Raw genomic sequence first — 19,364 nt, forward strand, 5'->3', positions numbered from 1 at the left:
TAGCTCCACAGTCGGAGGCCTCTGAATATTAGTTGTTGGGAATCACAGGTGAAGAGAGCCTTGCTGGGCCCAGGTTCTGCTTGTGGGCTCCGCCTGGGTATCGAGCTGGCCACAGTGAAAACAGAGTGCTGGACTGGTCGGGCTACTGGCCTGATCCAACTCCAAAGAATAGGGTAGAGAAATGTAAAAATGGATTTGGGTGGGAGAGCCTGGGAGAAGCTTCAGCTTCCCTCAGGAAGGGCTGCTGCCAGTCAGAGTGGACATTTCTAGGCTAGGGAAGCCAGTGGACGTATGGCAGCTTCAGTTACATGGAAGGCACAACCTACAATTATTGTTGTTGTTGTTATTATTAACTGAATTTACATACCGCCCTAAACCCGGAAGCAGTTCATGGAATAAAATCAAAATATAAAACCACAAGATACATAATCAAAGTAAAAACAAAAACCCTATACCCACCCGCCCCCACCCCCACAAACCCACATTATGAAAAGGCATACAATGTCAGACCCCGGTATGAGATATACAAGCTCCAACAGACCAGGCAAGAGTCTCCACAGGAACCTTTTATCCACAAGGAGGATGACAAAAAGGCTGGGTGCATTCAAAATTTTGTTTCTTGGGCAAAAAAAAGGAGGCCAAGTATGAACAGGTCCTGAGGAGCACACAAGGACAGCAAGCAGTGCAATTCTAACCATGTTTAGTCAGAAGTAAGCCCTGCTGAATTCAGGGGGGCTTACTCCTAAGTAACCAGGATTGGGGCTGCAGCCTAAGAAACTGGGGGGGGGGGCCTGGCAGTTTGCATGCGTTCAGCCGCAAAGACCTGAGCAAATACGCTAAACTGGAAAAACACAAAAAAAGATCCAGCGCATGGAAATGGAGCGGTTCTTGCTCTGCCAGGGGGATCTAGTTGCTCTCACTGGGAGCCCCTGAGGTCCATCTGGCATTTGTGGTTCAAAGAGGGGCCTCAATTCGAGGCAGAGGTGCTTCTGAAACCCAGTGGCTGCAAGATGGAAAAGGGGCCTTGTGGTCCAATCCTGCTTGCTGGTTCCCCATGATGGGCATCTGGTTGGCCACGGTGAGAACAGGATGCTGGGCTTAGATGGGCCACTGGGCCTGATCCAGCAGGCTCTCTCTTCTGCTCTGCAGTGGCAGAGACACTTCTTGAAATGGATGGGGCAGCCCATCCGCAAGAGCCACAGGTGCGCATCAAGCGCGCATGAGAAGGTGTAGATCAGCCAAGTGGAAGTTCAGGAGACAAGGAAAGGTAAGGGAAGGTTGCCATTGGTTAGCACAGGTGGGCTTTGAACCATGCTCCTTTTGTGGACAGGAAATGTCAAATCTCAAATCTCAGCAGCATCTCCCTTTCGTTCCTCGCCTTGTCCCCATCATACCGGCCATAGCAGCCCTGAGTGCAGAAGGCTCCAGGTCTAATTCTTGCCATTCCCAGGAAGAGCTGGCAAAAGCCCCTCTCTGTAATATGGGAGGCTCTGCTGCCTGCCAGTCTGGAAAAGATGGCGCTGGTCTGATTCGGGAGGAGGCAGATTCCCTCCGACAGAACTGATAAAGCGTCATCTACCATGGAACGTAAAACAGTTGTCGGCTTGCGCATGGATACAGCAAAAGGAGCCCAGATTCTGACGTGCCACAGAAGGAAGTTGACGTCACTGGAGGGAACTGCAATAGGCGCTGAGTTTCGCCACGTTTGCCCAGACAGGCCAAACATCGACAAGACCCCACCCACCCAAGCCAACGCTTATTGCCAAAAAATTCTTTCCAATCCCAATCGCTGAAAAGAACAAGTAGTGCAGAGTGCCAAAAAAATAAATATAAATAAATCTCAACAGGAAGCACTTTTCTAAACATGAACATGGAATTTTCTTCTGGTAGGAAATCTCAGCGTTTCCTGGTCATCTTCCAACCAGGTTATCCCCATCTCCAAAGCACCCCCTGCCATTCCAAATTTGCGGAAAGGCAGGGTTTGGGATATAATAATACATATCAGGAAGGAAGTGAAAGATACACAGAACAACATGGAATGTTCTAGAGGAAGCTGCTCTTCATTGACTCTGGCTGTATGTCTAGAGCACATGGCTTTCTCCAAAGTATCCTGGGAACTGGAGTTCACCCTTGGCAAACCAGCGCCGTTAACAAGCTACAGTTCCCAGGATCCTTTGGGCTGGGGAGCTTTAAAGGTATACGCCACCTCCACCTCCACAGGTAACGTTATACAGTTTCAAAGTAAAGCTCTGGCTCGAAATTGCAAACAGAAGACTATGGATGGAAGGAAGGAAGGAAGGAAGGAAGGAAGGAAGGAAGGAAGGAAGGAAGGAAGGAAGGAAGGAAGGAAGTGGACACCTTGGGTGCCAAAAAATTAAGATCTACCCCAGTGTTATCCCAGTTGTTTCACAAAACCATAGAGTTGGGCGGTATTGGAAGACCAGACCAGACCATTCCTGCCAAGTCCCGGACTGCAGAATCCGGGACCGGCAGCCGCGTGATACCGGAAGTTGCGTCAATGGGCACCAAAAATGGCCGCTGCCGCCGCCGACACCGGAATTCGCGTCTATGCACTTCCGGACATGCGTAGATGTGACTTTCAAAGCCGGCGCCGGCCATTTTCGGTGCCCATAGATGGGCAAATCAGAAAAAAATAAATGGCCGCCGGCAGGAGAATATAAGGGAGAATAACGGGAGACGAATTGATACGGGGGGCCATCGGGAAAAGGTAAGAAAAAACGAGGGTTTCCCGGGGAAAACGGGGTACTTGGCAGCTATGGACCAGACCCTTCTGCTGGGAGTAAAGGCTTTATCTTCCCACCAAAGGCTATCTTCCCACCAAACTTACAACAGAGGGAGTTTGCGCGTGGCCAAAGGGATTTACGGGTCAAATCATTGAGACAAATTCCTCCTCATACTTTTTTTTTTTGCTCATGAGTTGGCTAAGTCGATCTGCGACTACTTTCCGAAAACCTCAACCCTTCCCACGATGGTTAAGACGCCTAATAAAGGTGCGGGTATAGCAGCTGTGGCCAACCTGGTGCCCTCCAGATGTTTTCAACTTCAACACCCATCAATCCCAGCTGGCATGGCTGTGTGATGCTGAGGCTCATGGGAATTGCAGTTCCAAACACCAGGAACTTGGCGAAGGCTGGGGTGGGAGGTTAGGCACCCGGCAGTGCATCTAGAAAACTCTCGTTGGACCATAAAGGCAACTTGGAAAGAAAAGAGAAGGAAGAAAGAAGAGAGCTTGGGAGCTTGGCGCGAGAGAGGATGGGGCTGAACTGACTGCTCTGACAATACTGATGGAAACTTCAACCATTCTACATCAGGCACAAAGAGCAACTGAGCGGCTGCGTCTCGTATTTCCATTGAGATACTATATCCGAAAAGGGTGGCAATAGCAGCCTATTGCTACCAGACAACTCAGGACGATGCCAGGACTTTCGTTGCCTCGACACACACACAGCCTGCCTCCTCTGCGACTCCTCCTAGATCTGTACAAACATGCCCTCTGCACATTTATGGCTGTGTCCACACACCCTCCCACAATCAAGGTCCAAGCCCCCCACCCCTGGGGCCAGGCTCCTTTCCTTCTGTAACCCAGTGCACCATTCTCCTTTCAGCCTTAGGAGCAAAACCTTCTGAAAACATTTGTTCCGGAACGGCTGCCATTTTGAATTCATTCTGACAATACAGCCGCCGCCAACGTTTGCATCAATAGCAAAAGGCCATCGCTGCAACAAGTGGCCCAGAGCCCAAACTCACACGAGATCTCAGTGTTTCTTTCGAAGACTGGATGCGGCGGAGGTGAAACTGCAAGTCCGTCGGCGGGGAAAAGGGACAGTCTGCTTGAGCCAATGGCCCTGATGTTACGTTACTGTACTTCGGAAAGTGAGCTGTTCCTGCAGGCTAATTTCTCCCCCCCCCTTTTTTTTTTACTAAAGTTGGCCGCCGGAACAAATTCGGAACCGGAATAACATCAAGGGCAACATTATCAGTGCGGAGAAGGCATTGACCATTGAACGGTCCTCCCGAATCCAGATAATTTGCTTGCCAGCTCCGCCTGTGATTGAACACTAGGTCAAAATCCTACCGCAGCAGCTCTGGTTTTCCTGGTTCGTTCGCTCGGATGGGTGAATCCAAAACTCTCCTTCATTGGAGGGTTGGAAGGGACCCCAGGGTCATCGAGTCCAACCCCCTTGAAATGCAGGAACGACAGGGGGTTATCCAACCTCTGCTGAGAACCCTCCAAGGAAGGAGAGACCACCACCTTCCGAGGGAGTCCGTTCCACTGCTGAACAGCTCTTACCATCAGAAAGTTCTTCCTGATGTTTAGTCAGAATCCCCCGTATTTTAACTTGAATCCATTGGTTTGGGTCCTACCCAACAGGAGACACCAAATCTCCCCACCTCTTCACTCCCCAGCACTGAGAGGGTCCCAAGGTCTGCCCAACAGGGAGAGAATCTCTCTCTCCAGGCGCCAGACTAATCTCACAACATCCCTGAGTCTAAGTCCAAGGCCCATTGAAAGCTGGCCTGCTCTGGACAAGGCAGTTCTGGGCAGGAGACAAGCAGCTGCTTACGTTTCAGTGGAGGGAGGGGGAAACAAGAAACGAGATATGTTTTGGTCAGTAAAATCTACCAGAGAAAAACGTGGCTAAGACACGTCACCAGAGCATCCGAGGATCGGGAGGAGGGGAAGAAGGGGCGCAAGAAGTCAACGGACTGAAGATTTGCACCTGAGAGATGCTGAGCGGCACGGGCTACCATCCCGCCAGGTACGACTCCCAGGTAAATTCCACTGATGTGATCGGAAAGCGGCGAAAGGCAGCGGCGATGAGTGAACTCAGGTGCTCAGCCCAGCTGCCTTCACCACGCTGGTGCCTGCCAGAGATTTCGGACCACAACTCTCCCACTGAGCTCCGTGGCAGGGCTGATGGGAACTGTAGTCCAAAACATCTGGAAGGGACCAGCGTGGCAAAGGGACTGGAGCATCTCCTGAGCAACAGGTGAGGCTCCTTTTCACCTGAGATGCTCCGGACTGATGATTCCGCAAGATGTAACTGGGATGGTTTAGCACAAGCTTTTAGATAGATAGATAGATAGATAGATAGATAGATAGATAGATAGATAGATAGATAGATAGATATAGATAGTTTAGGCTAATCCAATGTTATATATATATATTTAAAAAAGGGAAATTATCAAATACAAATATATCTATATTTACGGGGGGAAAGTAAGAAACCCAAAGTGCTACATCGGATCCAAGATGAACAAAACTCAAAGGAAACGCACCTCCATTTGTTTCTGCTGTTTAGAAGTCGGTTCTTTTCCTACGTAGCCAGAGCGTTCTGACCCAACCAAAGGCATATATATCCCTGGGCAGCCTGCCTCCCCTGAAACAGACCTCACGGCGACCCAACCAAAGAGCGCAAAAGGAAGTAGAAACCAACCCGCATCGTGCTAGGAGGTCAACGGAAACTGGACCCCAGCTGCTGAATACCTGGCTCAAAGCTAAATCCGTTCTCCGGCTTACTTATGGCTTCCAATGATTATTTCACCTGCCCCCCCCAATTCAGGTTTCTAGCTCCTGAGCAACAGCAGGACGAAGAGAAAAGACACCAAGAAATTTGCACCCGGTTTCCTTTCGGGTCAATTGTGCGATACTGCGGGGAACAGGGTACAGAAGAGGCACACTCTCCGATGGACTAATTGTGGCGCTCGTAAGACTCGCCACCTACGTTTCCGTAATGCTTTAGGGGGGGACCAGCTAACAGGCGATGGTCAAGCTTTCCTTGAGAGCACTGCGTTTCTTGTGGGGAGGGGGGGGGCTGCAGAGTAAGTAGCCATAAGACTTTAGAGCCATTTCCCAAACTTCTGAGAGCTGGGGCCGAGTTTGCAAAAGTAAGACCCATTTCGCCACAGAGTGTTCACATTTAGAGACAGCTACCCATCCTCACGGAAGCCCAGCCCTTCCCACTCTGCCCGAGTCACTGTTCCACCCTCTGCATGTGGGTCTTTTGCTAGATCTCTGTGGCCGGCAGATCCGTTCACAGCCCATTGCACAGACACACAAGACCAAACCACAACCCCCATCACCTCCACCAAGAAAGACTTCCTTATTTACAAAGCTTCCAAGCCACACAATGATATGATGTTCTCTCTGGAAGAAGACACGCCCATGGCTGCCACACAGAGACACAGCGGGCACCCTCTTCTACGGATGGAAGCTTACAAGAGACCCTTGGCTTCTTTCAAGGTCGGCTGGCATCTCGCATCCCAAAGTTTGCAAGAAAAGAAGGCTGAGTTGAATATCAAGAGGGACATCGCTCACTGGCAACCAGGCGCTCAAATCTCACCCTGGTTTCCCCCATTCCCTGCCAAAACCCTGCCACGCACCGGCCGCGAGCCCCGAAGCCACGAAAACTCCCGTTCTGTGGAATCGTAGAACTGTGGAGTTGAAAGGGACCCCCCAGCGGCTAGCTAGCCCAACCCCCAGCAATGCAGCAACAACAGCTTCCCCCAGACTTGGGGCAGGGAAAGCATCCACGGGGGACGTTGGGAGGGGCGGACGCAAAGCTGCACTGGCTTTTTCCTAAATCCGGATTTAAGCTGGAATCGAGGGCTGGCGGTGATGCCAGGAAGCACAGTCATGGAATGCGAGAGAGAGCAGCAGCAGCAACAGCAGAGGTTTTTTGCCTAGCTGTGAGACGGGGGGGCAGGGGGAGGTCAGTCGTTTGGTTGCTTATTGGACCAGGAGAGTTAATACTGAGAGTTTATACGCAGAGTCGGAGGGCACGGTGCCCTCTTCACACAGGACGACGAGACCCTAAACGGCTAACTTGACATACAAGAGACTGCAAAGAGTTATACTGTTAAGAAGAACACATTTTAGAGACCAGGGGTGCGGTGGGGGGTGGGGCACGGGGTGGGGCTGGGGGGGGTCGGAAAAGGCTGCTAAGGTGCTACGGCTAAAAACTAAGTTTACTTTCTCGTTTCGGAGCCCCTCCCCCTCCGTCGCGTCATCAGTCGTCGTCCAGGGCCTCTGTTTTGATCTCGCTGGTTCCTTGCCGGGCCAACGCCAGGATGGTGTGATTCACAGCTGCCATCTCCACGGCTAGTGAGATAGGGTCTTGGTGGTCGCTATGACTAGTGCTGTCATCCTGGGGAGGCGGAGGGGGAGGGAGGGGGGGAGGGAGAAGGAGAGGAAAGTCCCATTAGCAAGCCAAACCATCACTTGATAGGAGTTCAGAATAAAGTCGTATTATGCAACAGTCCAAGGGCGGCAAATGACTTTAATCACCCAGTGGGTTTTATTTCCAAAGATGGCATCGCATGCTGGTCAGGCACTGGTGGGAGGGAGAAGAGGCGTGCAGAGATAACCACGTTTTCAGGGGTTTTCTTAGAGGAAGGTTCATTGTTCCTGCATTGCAGGGGGCTGTGCTACATGCCCCTTGAGGGGCCCTTCCAACTCTAAGATGGAAAGGAAAGAGACCAAGATGGAAGGAGCAACCTCCATTCTTCCGAGTCCTGCGGGGAATTATGGAGAGGCATGAAAACCACAATGCACCTTAAACTTCTACAGTTCTTCTCTCGGCAGTGCGAAAAGACTGAGAAGGGGGCTTTTAAGATGAACGTAATTTGTTTTGTTTATTTGGGAAATTTGATAAAAATTATTTTAAAAGAAAAAGAAGAAAAAGAATAAGAAAACCACAATGCACCTAAAAGGGAACTTTTGGGAAAGGTGGCCTCTCTCCTTCCTGTCTCTCCCCACCCAAATTCCGCAATCTTAAATTCCGCAACCTTAAATTCCGCAAGCGGAAACCTGAAAATCTGCAAGCGGGGCGGCAGTATGAAAACCAGAGCAGAGGGCCACATGTCAGCTTACGAAGGCAGAGCTGAGGAATGTCTCTGCAGGTTTGCCATGGGATTTGGGTGCTATTTATCAGTTTAGCAAGGCCAAGCTCACGGGCAACCAGAGAGACGCCGTCCTAACTAGCGATGACTGCTGGCCCCAAATGCTTGACTCTTCAGGGCTCTTGGCGAGGGTCTTAGAATAAAAGCGATTCTGCAAGACCTCTGAATTTGTACAATCTAAGACCCCGTCCATCATCTCAGTGGTGGAGAGGAGACTGATGTGCTTAGCTGCACAAGCACACATACAGCTCACATCTGGCCAAATATTTCAGTTTTTTTAAAAAAAAAAAAGACAAGGAAGGAAGGAAGGAAGGAAGGAAGGAAGGAAGGAAGGAAGGAAGGAAGGAAGGAAGGAAGGAAGGGAGTGTGCAAACAAGGCATTTTTAGAACTATGCTGAGAGTGGAGGCTGTGCATTCCTGGAAGTGATCTAACACTCCCTTTTTTTTAATTTCAGCTGCAGAAGACGGATATAGAAGCTTGTTTGTGAAAGGGGTGTTGACGTGCATATGAATAAAATACATGTTTATGTGTTTCTCTTTTTCTCCCCCCTCTCTCTGCGGGAACATTTTGCCTTCTCTTTCCGTGTCCCAGGGATGGATGTTTTATCCATTTGTCGCTCGGAGCTCAAGACACACATCGACATTTGCATCTTAGCACGCTCGCAAATCAAAATAAAACATGACGCTTCAACCTGTTCCCAGGAAGAAAATGGGGAGGGGGGCAGATAATACGGGAAGAAATGTATTTTTTGGGAGGGGGGATAGTTACATTGAGCACCTCTGAAAAATAATTTCAGCGGCTTTGGGGCAAAATACCAGGCAAAGTGGCATTATGATTTGTAATGCTTATAACTGAATCAAGAGAGAAGGGGGGTGGGAATGTTATTTCCTTATTTATTTGGACCATAAACCCGTCCCAGCAGACAAGTTCAGCGGGAGGTAGGAATGCAAGAGCTGTGTTTTTATTGTATATATTCAAGGTTCAAGTCCTCAGTGAGGCCAGGAAGCTCCCTGTATGACAGAGGCAAGTCCTCAGCTCTCAGCCTAATTTAACTTCAATGCCTTGATGTGAGGGGGGAGAAAACTTAAATACTATGTGCTTAGTACTTTGGACACAGCAATTCGGGGGGGGGGGTAGTAGGACAAAATAAAATGGAGAGCACCAGTTTCTTTCCTCTATTGAAAATATTTCTGTGCCAGCCTCCCTGCTCTAAACGCTTCTGGCTCTGCCTCAGCACTATCTGATTCATGCCCGCTCTCTGTGTATCTTTGTGTACGTTGAGAAATGCCAATTGCTTAAACCACATAACTCAAGAACTGTTTGTGGGGGACAGGAGGCGGGCAGGTGTGGAGGACTCCCTGGTCCTGAATGGGGCAACTGTGCCCCTGAAGGACCAGGTGCGCAGCCTAGGAGTCATTTTGGACTCCCAGCTGTCCATGGAGGCGCAGGTCAATTCTGTGTCCAGGGCAGCTGTTTACCAGCTCCATCTGGTACGCAGGATAAGACCCTACCTGCCCGCAGACTGTCTCGCCAGAGTGGTGCATGCTCTGGTTATCGCCTGCTTGGACTACGGCAATGGGGCTCTACGTGGGGCTACCTTTGAAGGTGACCTGGAAGCTACAACTAATCCAGAATGCGGCAGCTAGACTGGTGACTGGGAGCGGCCGCCGAGACCACATAACACCAGTCTTGAAAGATCTACATTGGCTCCCAGTACGTTTCCGAGCCCAATTCAAAGTGTTGGTTCTGACCTTGGCCCAGTATACCTGAAGGAGCGTCTCCACCCCCATCGTCCAGCCCAGACACTGAGGTCCAGCTCCAAGGGCCTTCTGGCGGTTCCCTCACTGCGAGAAGTGAGGTTACAGGGAATCGGGCAGAGGGCCTTCTCAGTAGTGGCTCCCTCCCAACAGATGTCAAGGAAAAAAACAACTATATGACTTTTAGAAGACATCAGAAGGCAGCCTTGTTTAGGGAAATTTTAAATGTTTGCTGTTTTATCAGTTTTTTAAAAAATTATTATTAATATTCTGTTGGAGGCTGCCCAGAGTGGCTGGAAAAATGCAGCCACATGGGCAGGGTATAAATAAAATTATTATTATTATTATTATTATTATTATTATTATTATTATTATTATTATTATGCCTAAGCTGCCCTCCAGCTGCTCCGCACTACAATTCCCATCAGCCCCAGGCAGCACACCAGAGAGGATTCTGTGGCCAATGGGAGCGCAGCTAGGCTGGCTGGGGCTGATGGGAACTGTAGTCCAAAGTGTGTAGTCTGGAGCGTGCCAGACTAGGAAAGCTGATCTAAAGACAATCATATCCATGGGTTTATTAAAAAAACACAAAAATAACCTTAACAAAGAGGAGACGGAGTAGCTTCTGCTTTTTCTAAGGAAGTAATTTGTGGGGGTTTTTTCCACATCTGAGAAAGCAGTGAATACACATAGGTGCTGGAACATGCATGTGCTCCGAGATTAAAATGCTTTGGCCTTTAACGTCTCTTTAACTAAGCATGGCGAGATTTAATGTACTGGATTAACTGGGTTCTTTTTGTCTGTACAATGACATTCTATTAACAAAACAAAACAAAAAGATGAAAAGTTAAAAACCATAGCCTTCATATTTGTAAAGAACCTCAGAGGAAACTTGAAGCGCTACCTAGTTATTCTTTCATTTTTGTGTCATTCCTCCTCCCAAACAGCAGCCCAGGGCAGCGCACAAGTAAATTAGAACGCCATTAAAAAAATAATCCACAATGACAATAAGAAAACTAAAAACACAGCTGGAAAGGGGGACGTGTATGGGGTCATTTTGCTTCCTTTTGATCGCCCTTCATACAAGATCCCCAGATGAGTTAGGGCGTGGAAAATCTGAACAGAATGTCGGGTATAACACACCCAAGAAAGCATTTTTAAACTGCAGAGAAAGCTTTTTTTTTTTAAGGACAAAGAAGGTGCAAGGGTTCAGATTTTCACCTCCCTCAGCGAAGAGAGAAAGAATCTAGAAGAAAAACTATTCCCCCAGTCCAGCAGTATATTCTTTTGCGTTACTTCTTAAAATGTTTCAGTAACCTTTTCAACTTAAAGTGACCACGGTGAAATAGGGTGCCTCCATTATATGCCTCCAGGAGTTCGGCAAAAACGTTCCACTGCAAACAGGAATTGGTCTGATTAACATCCTATTCTGCTTTAAAATGTTTTTAGGACCGGGGGGGTGGGGGTGTTATTTGTTCTTGTTTTTGCTTTGTTCTTGTTTTTCTTATGCATTTTGTGTTTTTCACCTTGTATTTTTATGTTGTGAACCGCCCTGAGATCTATGGGTGAATGGCAGTATACAAATTTAATATCATCATCGTCATCATCATCCGAGGCTCGAAACACTGCATCTTGGTGCCTCTGGTGGGGTTCTCCTAAAAAAAGGCGCCCGGAAGCCTTAAGTTAAAGGACCCCCATAGCAGAAAGCTTCCATTGCCTGGGTAGCTCAGTTGGTTACAGCACGGTGCTGATAACATCAAGGTTGCAGGTTCGATCCCCATCTGGGACAGCTGCATATTCCTACAATGCAGGATGGTTGGGCAAGATCAGGCGTAGGCAAACTCAGCCCTCCAGATGTTTTGGGACTACAATTCCCATCATCCCTGTTAGCTAGGGATCATGGGAGCTGTAGGCCAAAAACATCTGGAGGGCCGAGTTTGCCTATGCCTGGCCGCGATAATCCTCAGGGCCCCTTTCCCACCCTACAATTGGTGGCCAGTTTACACAGCGGTGGGAAGGGGGCTACTGGGCAACCTGAAAAGATGGCAAAGCCCTGGGCAGCTTGCGGTAAGCTCAGCGAGGAATTATCAACTTAAATACGTGTGCGGCGAAGCAATCGGGTGACCTCTTCGCCAAAGCTGACCACCACCGTTCGAAATGCTCACAGCCAGTCACATACTGAAGGCTCGGGGTCACTGAATCATGCGGTCATAGCTTTAAAGACCACCTAATTCCACAGCTGGGGAAAAAACTGGACCCCGAGAAAAGCTCCGCCAGGAGAGACTCCTGAGTAAGAGGGGACTGGCGATGCTCTGTATTTTCCTGGTGAGAGAAGTGGGGCATCGCGCGGGCCTCATGCGCTGAGAATCGTGAAGTCTTTCCTCAGCACAGGGCAGAGGAAGATGGAAGGGGTTGCAATCACGCGTGGGGGCGAAGGAGCAGCCGATTCCTGGCCCCACGATCCTCCTCTACGCTTTTGGGAAGGTGTGCAGAGGAGGGCGACCGAGGCCGACCAAGGGTGCGGAAACCAAGCCCGGTGAGGAGCGGCGGAAGGCATTGGGGATGTTTAGCCCGGAGGAGAGTGAGAGGAGAAATGACAGACATCTTCAAAGATCCAAAGGCCCGTGAAAGAGGGAGGGAACAAGCTTGTTTCCCCCTGCTCCGGAGGGGAGGACCCGAACCCATGGCTTCAAGTGACAAGAAAGGAGATTATGACAAAACATTAGGAAGAACTTCCTGTTGGTAGGAGCTGTTCAACGGTGCAACTGTCTCCCTCGGGAGGCCGTGGGCTCTCCTTCCTTGGAGGTTTTTAAGCAGAGGTTGGGTGGCCATCTGTCAGGGATGCTTTAGCTGAGATTCCTGCATTGCAGGGGGTTGGACTAGATGACCCATGTGGTCTATACAAACTCAACAATTCTATGATTCTTTAGCCCATGGACTGAATCATGAGAAGGTGGACTGGGAGGGGTTCTTCCCTTATTGCGCATCGAGCTTCCATACTACTAAGTCGCGATCATTGCATTCATACCGGGGGGGGGAGCATGCATCTCTTTGCATTCCTTGCACTAGGAGGGGAAAGGGGGGGACGACAACTTTCTATATTTTTGTGCTATAAGCAGGGCTGTGTGTTCCACACCAAACGTGCCATTCAAAAGCCTAGGCGCTCAGAAACGCATCCTGCGCATTATGCAAATACATGTGCCTTGATCTGGATTGCATCATTATGGATTTCGTTCCCAAGTTCCGTGCCGTCAGAAGGATTTGTAATTCGTTGGCAAGGAGCAGGGGGGGGGAGGGAGGCCGAGGAGAGGCCAAGGCTATGCAGCCAATGGAATTAGAGGGCAGGGGGATGGCTGCCTGGCAATGGGAAACAAGAGAGCGGCCGTCACTCTGTCAAATCAACTCTGTTTCGCAATGGGCTGTTTGGAGAAAAAACAACAACCCAAAACGCGACCGTGCGCACAACCCTCTGGTTTCCGAAACTTTATTGAAAGCCGTTTCCAGGCTTCTCCCTCCCACTAGAACAATGAGCACTGAAAATATTTGTTGCCTTTCCCCCTCTTTTTTTTATATAAAATAATAATAACAACAACACCAGGATAGATTTTCGTAGGATACACACAGCTCTGGTTACGAGGGCACACGGGAGAAACAAGACCGCGGGGTTACTATGCATGGCGGTGCAAAATTTGGAGAGTCAAATCATGCCCTTGTATTCATTTATGTTTTTTTGCAAACGGAGCGTTAACTTGCTTGTTTTGAGCAGATCCTCCTGTCTTCTTCTAACTTCTCTGCTTCTCTGCCTCCCTCTGAACATCGGCCCTCCTCCTCCCCATTGCGCACTTGCCAAGTGTCCTGTTGTATGACAATAAATCCATGTGGGTGAAGGCTGGTCCGGCGAAAGGGTTTTGCCGCCTTTCCCCCATTACGCGACAGAGCAGAAAAAGCCGGGAGGGTTGATCCAGGAAGCGAAGGAGGGGGGGGCAGGTCCACACCGCCACCTTCCCACCCCCCACCCCAAACGAGGATCGGCGGCCACCGGTGGGAGAGACGTGCCGCTCGGGGTTGTGGGGGGGGGGCACCTGGCACGCCTCGGATACTTACCTGCTCCGAATAGTCATTCCCGTCTATGTCATCACTGTTGGAGTGGCCTCCGGGACTTTGAACATCTATGCCATGACTCTCCAGGATTGCTGCTTCTTCGAAAAAAGCAAATGGAGCCCTAAATTATCTGCTGCAAGGATAAAGATGAAGAATGGGGACCCCCCCTACACACAGAAACACACACACAAACGGGGCACGTTGTTTCTTGTAAGAACCACAAAAAGACAACCAGAGCTGTGTGTACCCCACGCTAGAAAAATAAAGAAATAAGGAGTTAAAAGTTCCTGCAACTGAGACGACCCAGATTTGGCAAAACAAGAAACTGGGCAAGCTTGCCTGGTTTGAAGGTTTGTTATGCACACCTGCGTAGTGTTTTATTTTGCATTTTTAAATTTTATTTTGCTATTGCCCAAGGAGGAGGGGAGGTGCCCTGATACGGGACCCTGAAATCCAGGACGCTGGCCACGTAATCTTATGCAGGCATTTCTCCGGCTCCTGAGATTTCGGCAGGCACTATCTTTTCAGTCATAAGGGCTAGTGACTTGCCTTTCAAACGAGAGCAGCAGTTCTCAGGAAGCCAAATAATGCTACCTGGAGTATTCCCTGATATGAACCTTCCTGGGCTCTGAGATCCTTATGGGAGCCCCTTCTCTCTTCTCTCAGTCCCACCACCAACTCTGGCTCCCTTGGTATGGACGAGGGAGAGGGCCTTCTCTCCCAGGCAACTTTGGAACTCCCTGCCTACAGAAGTTAGACTCCCTCCTTGTTGTCCTTCTAGTGGCAGGTAAAGACCTTCCGATCCCGACAGGCTTTTAAAAACTAACTGCTTTTTAATGAAAAAGGGGATGTTTTTATTGCAATTATCTGTATGTTTGTTTGTTTTTTGATATTCATATTTTTACTAAAAGTATTCAGTGAGGGAGTAGTGTGAAAGAAAAGCGAAAAGCGAAATGTTGAAACAATAGAGTATGTGGGTACATGACTAATATCATTATTCCAATAAATTATTCACATTATACCTTTTACAAATGGATTCCAGATATCGTTATACTTATCCATACACAACCTGCGCCTACTCTGTATGTTTTGATATATATTTATATGAAGTTTATATAGAGAGTTTATATAAAGATAATATAATGTTTAATAGATTATTGTGTTTTATTTTTCTGTTGGAAGCTGCCCAGAGTGGCTGGGGAAACCCAGCCAGATGGGCGGGGTATAAATAATAAATTATATTATTATTATATATAATATATATTTTTATATAGTTTATATACAGTTCATATGGTTTTAATTCTATCAACCTTTAATTGTTTTTTTTTTATGATTTTCCCCATACGTTTATAACCGTTCCTATTTTATCTGTAAGCTACCTTGAGTCCCTGGGGAAGAAGGGGAAGAAGTGGGAAATAAACAAACAAACAAACAAATATTTGGACTCAAGAGACAGCCCTGGCGAGGCCTGCCAGGCATCGCGAGTGAACCAACAGCTCACTGTTTCACATACCTAAGTTCAAGTTCAAGGCATAATGATATAATAGTACATAAAGGCATTAGAAACTGGGATCAGCTTACCTATGAAATCACCTTCCCCCACATGTATCCACTTAACCACATAAAATGGGCGGAACTGGCATTGCTACAGGTGCCACAAAAATGCCCGTTCTGCACTTGTCAAGAACTTGATTGTTTAGTGTGGAAGCGCCTACACTTCGGAACCCTGTCCAGGTATCTAGAATACTGGTGTGATTTCTAAGTTGCTTTTAAGTCTGCTGTTAGATGACCTCTTTAAAGTTGTAAATTACAGCTGTTCGTTTTTGTTATTGTTCTCTTGTTTTGCCTTTTTTGCAAACCGCTTTGAGGTCTTTTTTTTAAACAATCCACAGTTGTATAATTTTTAATGAACTTAATAATAATAATAATAATAATAATAATAATAAATACCTAATGCTCCCTCACTCCGGGTTGCAGGTGAAGGAATCTCGCCTGCCACTACGGATGTTTTCAAAGCAAGAAGAGCAACCTGAGGTTTTCCTGGAGCACATAATTTGAAAGCCCTCGGGCCTTTAAAGCAGCTTAGGAGAGCAATTGCACCCACAACCACCAACTGCTTTGGAGACACCTGAACTGAAGCCTGTACATGTCCCCGTGGGGCAGGGGGAGTGGGGCAAGCGATCTGTTTTGACCAAGCCCCCTAGATCCCTCCACGTTCCCCTTAAAGAAAGCCAAATCAAATCCCATTTCTCGGGGGGAGCTCTTATAAGGCGCTTGTGATACATTACCAATGTTAGCTCTCCTCTTGATTTCCTTCCTTCGGTTGGCGAACCAGTTGTACACTTTGAGGGAGGTGACGCGCTCCAAATCGGACAGTTTCTTCCCTGCATTTTAAAAAAACAAAAACACCCACCCCCAAACAAGCTGTGTCAACATATATTTCGCACCGGGTACCGAGGATTTGGGGGGGGGGGGCGTTAACCACACACAGGCACACAAAACCCTCTTTCCCTACCTGGTTTCTGAATCACCGCATTACAGGCATTTGCGATTTCTTCCCTCTTGGCTTCATCGGGATATTGATTCTCGTTGAAGTAGCTGCGGGAAAAAAGGAAAGGGCCATTTGTTTTTTGGACGCCAACAACCCCTTCTCCCCCAGCCCTCAAGACAAAACACAGGCTTCTGAGAAACTTTTCTTGTGGGGGAAAAAGAAATCGTCACCCTCGAGCTTGTCAGATATCGATTCGCTCCTGAAGCTATTCCTGCTAGCGCAACTTTCTCTGTCCTTTCTCTAAGCGCATGTGAAGCTTTTCTCCGCGAACTTGACCTTTCACTTCCCTCGCAGAAACTGTCCGGTTTCTCAACGTTCTATTGGTGGCACCAAGACATCCCACCCACCGAGACATCACACCGATTCCATGAACTGCAGGGTGGGAGGGAGGGAGGGAGGGACACCCAGGTCATAGGTGTGTGGCAGGTAAGGGTAAAGGACCCCTGACAGTTAAGTCCAGTTGCGAACGACTCTGGGGTTGCAGCGCTCATCTCGCTTTACTGGCCGAGGGAGCCGACGTTTGTCCGCAGACAGTTTTTCCGGGTCATGTGGCCAGCAGGACTAAGCCGCTTGTGGCGAAACCAGAGCAGGACACGGAAACGCTGTTTACCTTCCAACCAGAGCGGTACCTATTTATCTACTTGCACTTTGATGTGCTTTCGAACTGCTAGGTGGGCAGGAGCTGGGACCGAGCAACGTGAGCTCACCCTGTCATGGGGATTCGAACCGCCGACCTTCCGATCGGCAAGTCCTAGGCCAGGGGTCAGCAACCTTTTTCAGCCATGGGCCGGTCCACTGTCCCTCAGACCATGTGATGGGCCGGACTATATTGGGGTGAGGGGTGGGTAAACGAATTCCTATGCCCCACAAATAACCCAAAGATGCATTTTAAATCAAAGGACACATTCTACTCATTTAAAACACGCTGATTCCCAGACCGTTCGTGGGCCAGATTGAGAAGGCGGTTAGGCCGCATCCAGCCCACAGGCCTTAGGTTGTCTATCCCTGCCTAAGGCTCAGTGGTTTAGACCACAGCGCCACCCGCATCCCACATGTGCTTGGCAGGTAAAGGTAAAGGTACCCCTGACCATTAGGTCCAGTCGTGGACGACTCTGGGGTTGTGGCACTCATCTCGCTTTACTGGCCGAGGGAGCCGGCACACAGCTTCCGGGTCATGTGGCCAGCATCACTAAGCCACTTCTGGTGAACCAGAGCAGCGCACGGAAACGCCGTTTACCTTCCCGCTGGAGCGGTCCCTATTTATCTACTTGCACTTGATGTGCTTTCAGACTGCTAGGTTGGCAGGAGCTGGGACCGAGCAACGGGAGCTCACCCCGTTGCGGGGATTCGAACTGCTGACGTTCTGATCGGCAAGCCCTAGGCTCAGTGGTTTAGACCATAAGACCCCAAATTCCAATCCTTTTTTCCATAGAAGTACTGAGTTTGGAGCAGAGGCAAGGGTGGGCGGGCAGAAGGAAAGAGGAAGCAACGGATCACAAAGGCTCAGGTATAAGCCTTTATCCCAGACGCAATTGTGTTTTCTAGACAATAGGCGCCCATCAACATGCCAGTGGCTGATCAGGGAGGTAATCAAATGATCTCTTTTGTACAGGACTACAGTAAAGGATTGAAAGGGCGGGATCCGTGTGCAGATACAGGGAAAGGCAGAAAAATCCTTGATGTTTCATTTCCACCAGGGGCCAGGAATATTGCCGCCTCTGACAAATCTGCGCCACCAGGGATAACGCCGGCAGAGCAGCAGGAATAAATGCATCTCAGGCTGTGGCCTGGGAGCAAGGAATCTTTTGCTGCCGGACGGTGCTGCTTCCACGGGATGCTCTGTTTATCTCAGATAAGCTCGGCTGCACCCTGCGTTCAGGGCAAGGCTTCTCCATTGATCCTGCATGCAAAGAATTCCGCGTGGAACCTGTATGTTTCTATTTTGAACAGCTCGACAAAAATAAGTAAATGTGAGGTTCAAACCGGTCATGTTTCTAGTCCTCAAGGAGGCATTCTCAGTCACAGGCTGGCGGTGCTTGCTAGTATCTCTATTGGCCCTTATTTTCTGCAATGCCATTTTTCTGAGCACCACAACCACCATTCGCTCCTGCTTATCTAATGCCAGCACCCTGCGATGAAGACCGCTCCATTTCAGGGTATTTGCCTGACAGCCATGTGCTTTTCCCAGGGTACTCCATTCGCACCCACTCCTCTATTCCATGCCCACTTAAGCAAACTCAGCCCACGGGCCCCACTTTGCAGCTTGAGAGTCAGAGGTGGGTCTCAGGTCTGGAGACTCACCGGTCTAAGCCATGGCTGGGCTTAATGTGACGTGTTAACCAAGCCAGTGTCTCTCAGCCTAGCCTACCTCACAGGGTTCTTGTGGGAACAAAATGGGGAGAGGACAAGAACCTCAGAGGCCACCTCTAGCTCCTCAAGGAGAAAGATGGGCTAGAAATAGGGAAATGAAATAATAAAAAATCTTTCGGACCACAGCTGCCTGCCGTTAGCCCCAGCCTGACAGCCGTTGTACCCCAAAACATTTTGAGAGTGCCAAGTTGGTCTAGGTGAGCCGATATGGAAGAGATTTGGGGCAGGAGAGAGAGAGAGAGAAAGAGAGAGAGAGAGAACCCACTTCTGTAAGGATTACTGAGAATCAGATGTGAATCACTTTGCAACACCTGCCGGCAGCAACATTAATACAGTGGTACCTCGACTTACGAAGACGATCCGTTCCACGCCCGTCTTCGTAAGTCGAGGTTTTCGGATGTCGAAGCACTCCTCGTGCGCATGCACAAAGCGCAATTTCGCACTTCTGCGCATGCGCCGACCGCATGCGCCGCTCTGCGCAGGCACAGAATGCGCACGCGGCGAAAAGAATTTTGGCGTTGTCGACTTCGGAAGTCGAAACCTTCAGAAGTCGAAGCGTTCAGATGTCAAGGTATGACTGTACAACACTCTCATTTTGCATTCCCCTAATGTTACTCTTGTGAACCGCTTTGCAATCTTTTGATGAAGGGAGGCCTATAAA

At 49.0% G+C, this 19,364-nt stretch overlaps 1 protein-coding gene across 11 annotated transcripts in view; it reads right to left on the reverse strand.

Moving 5' to 3' along the window:
* Positions 1–19,364, reverse strand: part of HMBOX1 (homeobox containing 1) — a 113,817-nt gene that overhangs the window by 6,884 nt on the left and 87,569 nt on the right. For 2 of the 11 annotated variants that reach the window (XM_088666943.1, XM_088666944.1), the window contains 5 exons: positions 16,298–16,380; positions 16,071–16,166; positions 13,786–13,880; positions 13,435–13,536; positions 6,995–7,169 (listed from right to left, as the gene is read on the reverse strand). In XM_088666943.1, the coding sequence (XP_088523069.1) occupies positions 7,032–7,169; positions 13,435–13,536; positions 13,786–13,880; positions 16,071–16,166; positions 16,298–16,380 (514 nt within the window). In that variant the 3' untranslated portion in view covers positions 6,995–7,031. Of the gene's footprint in view, positions 1–6,994; positions 7,170–13,434; positions 13,537–13,785; positions 13,881–15,679; positions 15,823–16,070; positions 16,167–16,297; positions 16,381–19,364 lie in introns of those variants that run through there. The other 9 variants (XM_060273165.2, XM_088666946.1, XM_060273169.2 and 6 more) reach the window with 9 other exon arrangements.

Source organism: Zootoca vivipara, chromosome 3 (assembly GCF_965207765.1).
Source record: "Zootoca vivipara chromosome 3, rZooViv2.hap1.1, whole genome shotgun sequence".
NCBI lineage: Eukaryota > Metazoa > Chordata > Lepidosauria > Squamata > Lacertidae > Zootoca > Zootoca vivipara.